The sequence below is a fragment of the Mus musculus genome, chromosome 7 (assembly GCF_000001635.26).
Source record: "Mus musculus strain C57BL/6J chromosome 7, GRCm38.p6 C57BL/6J".
Classification (NCBI taxonomy): Eukaryota; Metazoa; Chordata; class Mammalia; order Rodentia; family Muridae; genus Mus; species Mus musculus.
Window position 1 is genome coordinate 33957959 of NC_000073.6, and position 3054 is coordinate 33961012.

The following is a 3054-nucleotide window of genomic DNA, read 5'->3' on the forward strand; positions in this document are numbered from 1 at the left end:
ACAACCACTTGAAGGCTCATAACCATCTGTACAGCTACAGTGTACTCACATACATAATGAATGAGTGAATAAATGAATAAATAAATAAATAAATAATAAATACATCTTAAAAGAAAAGAAAGAACCCCCCCCCAACACACAACATAAACCTTAACCAGGGGTTGAATAGGTCAAGTTTAGGTAGACGTGATACTGCTTGCCTTTGATTTTAGCATTCACATGGGAGAGAGGCACAAAGACCTCTATGAGGTCAAGGCTAACCTTGTCTACATAGTTCCAGGAAAGCCTGGACTGGGTAGACAGACCCTATCAAAAAAACACTGAACAACAGCAAAAAGGTCAAGTTGAAGGTTGCCTACAACAGCAGAAGACGTTTGGGTTGATGAGACTGGTTCAAGGGAAGGCACAAAGCAAATGGAAGATAGGGGCAGCACAAAGACAGGGCATGGGTCACATGGCCAATGGTCTGAGATATGCCTTATCTAGACACTAACAGTGAGGTCCCCAGTGTAACAGGGTAACATGGGCCTCACTTCTGGTGGTCTGATTGAGAGACCATTTGACATTTTCCCTACTCATACCTTCCTTTGGCCATTACATGACATGTGACCTTAAGAAAATCACTTCTAATGGGACCAGGCTGAGCCAGATTATTGACCAGGATCTTTTTGAATTGCCAAAATACACTCCTCCCCATGCCACAAACTCACAGCCCCAGGAAGTTCCAAGACATATCCTGGGAGTGGCCTGGAAGGACTCAGACATGGTTCCCGCCCTGCCCACTCTGCAGACCAGGGCAGTTATAAAAGGGAACCAAACTGAGTTGGAGCACTTGCCACCATTACCATGAAGCTCGCTGGTGCTCTCTTGCTGCTCGGGGCTGCCCTGCTCCTGACTTCAGGGGGAGGTGGGTATTCTGTGTGCGTGTCAGAGATGTGGGCTCTCCAGGCTCTCATACCCTCTATACACTGGGGTGTGCTGATGCCTGTCTTTCAAGGGGGAGTCACCTTGTCTTTGTGTTCCATACTGTGGCCTTTGCCCTGCTTTACAGAAAAAAGTTGATATATTTTTTAATGGGACCACTGAAGAGTATGTTGAGTACCTGAAACCATACAATAAAGACACTAACGTACTGGAAAATGCTGCAAATATCAAGAAATGTTCTGATAGGACGTTGACCGAGGAAGACAAGGCACAGGCAACCATTCTCATCATGAGTCTCTACGTGTCTTTCTAAGGGCAGTGCTTATAATTCTCCCCCACTTGGAAGGTTCTCTGTGAATCCAGAAGAGTTATACACCTGATTGAGGATATCAGGAGGATAGGGCAGGAAGGGACTCTCAGGCTTCCTGAGCTTGGCCTAGCTGCTCAACTCAGCCAAGCCATGCTAGATCCCTGCCAAAGTTTGGCCTCTATCAGCCTTCCTGACACAATTTCCCAGGTCTAGTTGCACAAGCTTGGGGCCTGGCACCATTCTGCAACCTAGGTCTTTTATCCTAACTTTTCAAGCCTACCACTCCAGCCCCAAAACAGTCATCTATATTCCTGTTCTATGCACCTCCAAGGTCACTGTGTGGACTCCAGGCCTTGGTCATTCAAGGGTAAAATTAAATTGAACCCACTCTTGTCCCTAGAACTGGTTGGATAAGTTATTGTGTCAGCTGCAGATATCTGAGTGTCATCATCATGTGACAGGAGTCAGTTCCCTTATGGGGTCCTAGTTGCCCAAGGGCTCAAATGGAACCCTGTCAGCCCCTTCCAACTCTGTCTCACTTGTACCTATGGTATCCCACAAGGTTGCTTTTCCCATCTGCCTGGATTGGAGGCTCATTACAGAGCTTGTATCAACAGGTGGGAGAAAAGGCTCCTTAGCACTGACCGAACTCAAAAGCTATTGAAAATAGGATACAGTTCCTCCCAGGAGGTGTACCTATATGTAGTCAATGGGGCAAGAAGTTTTCTTTACCTTTGAGGCCTTGATTGGCTTTTTCTTTGCAGAATAAAATAACAGCTAGCCGGACATGTTGATGGGTACATCCTTGCTCTCAAGGAAACCATTTGCCTGCTCACCAGCATAGATGCAGCAAGCCCTACCCCTTCCCCCAGGTGTCTAAGAACAGGAATCCAACAATAAAAGCCTTGAAATTCATAGGGAAGCCTGGATTTTTGGATTCGAGGTTGGGGCTGATTGGGTTAAAGGATACTGCAGGGACAACCAGTGTGATTTGAAGTGCCACCGATCAATTGTGGTGCTGCCAAAACGTCCTGCAGAATTCATTAGATAATGCTAAGAGACCATAGTCACTACACCTGAGTACCTGTCACCCTCATGGGACAGGGTCCACAGGGCACACACATACCCTTCCAGACTGAACTCCGCAGGATCATGGAACTGAGTAGGACTAGGAATACCAAGGGTCTGTTGAGGACCACACAGGCTTTAAATAGCAGAATCTGCCCCTGCTCCCAGTGTTGGGGGCATGAACCAGTTAGGCATTGTGTGTGAGTCACAGTGTATCCCATTTAGAAAACAAAAAGAAAAAAAAACCTACCAATCTCTAAGGCTTCCTGCTCATTACAGTAAACAGAAATTCAGCCTGGAAATCAGTGTGTGACCTGGCCAAAACCAGAACTCAGTTTATCCTAATGTCAATTACCCAGTTCCAAATCCAGTTACTTCCCCATTTGGTGTTACACTGAGTGGGGACCCAGGGTCCTACAACTTTAGGACATGTCATGTGGCTCTGTTCCATGGACATGGCAGAAAGTCCTTTCCCACACCAGTCACCAAATAGTTGCCCTGTGGCCAATCCTAACACCATGTGCCTCAGATCCACCAATGAGCCATGTCCTCACATGGATCCCAGGCTCACACCACCAGGGATACCCAGAAGAATATATATATATATACCTCATGATGCAGATGCTGATGGAAGGCCCAACAGGTACAGGCTCTCTCATTATAGAGTATGAGCTGAAAAAAGTAAAGGGTACTATTCTTTTTAATAAGGCTATGATAAAATAACCATGGCTGAGTATTTATAAAGAAAAACT

The 3054-nt window shown here is 46.0% G+C and overlaps 1 protein-coding gene across 1 annotated transcript; it reads left to right on the plus strand.

Annotated features, from left to right (window-relative positions):
* The first annotated feature begins 846 nt into the window (after nucleotides 1-846).
* Scgb1b26-ps lies at nucleotides 847-2028 on the plus strand. Its single transcript, XM_030243143.1, has 3 exons — nucleotides 847-907; nucleotides 1026-1225; nucleotides 1999-2028. The coding sequence occupies exons 1-3, from the start codon at nucleotides 847-849 to the stop codon at nucleotides 2026-2028; spliced, it is 291 nt and encodes a 96-aa protein (XP_030099003.1).
* The last annotated feature ends 1026 nt before the right edge of the window (nucleotides 2029-3054 follow it).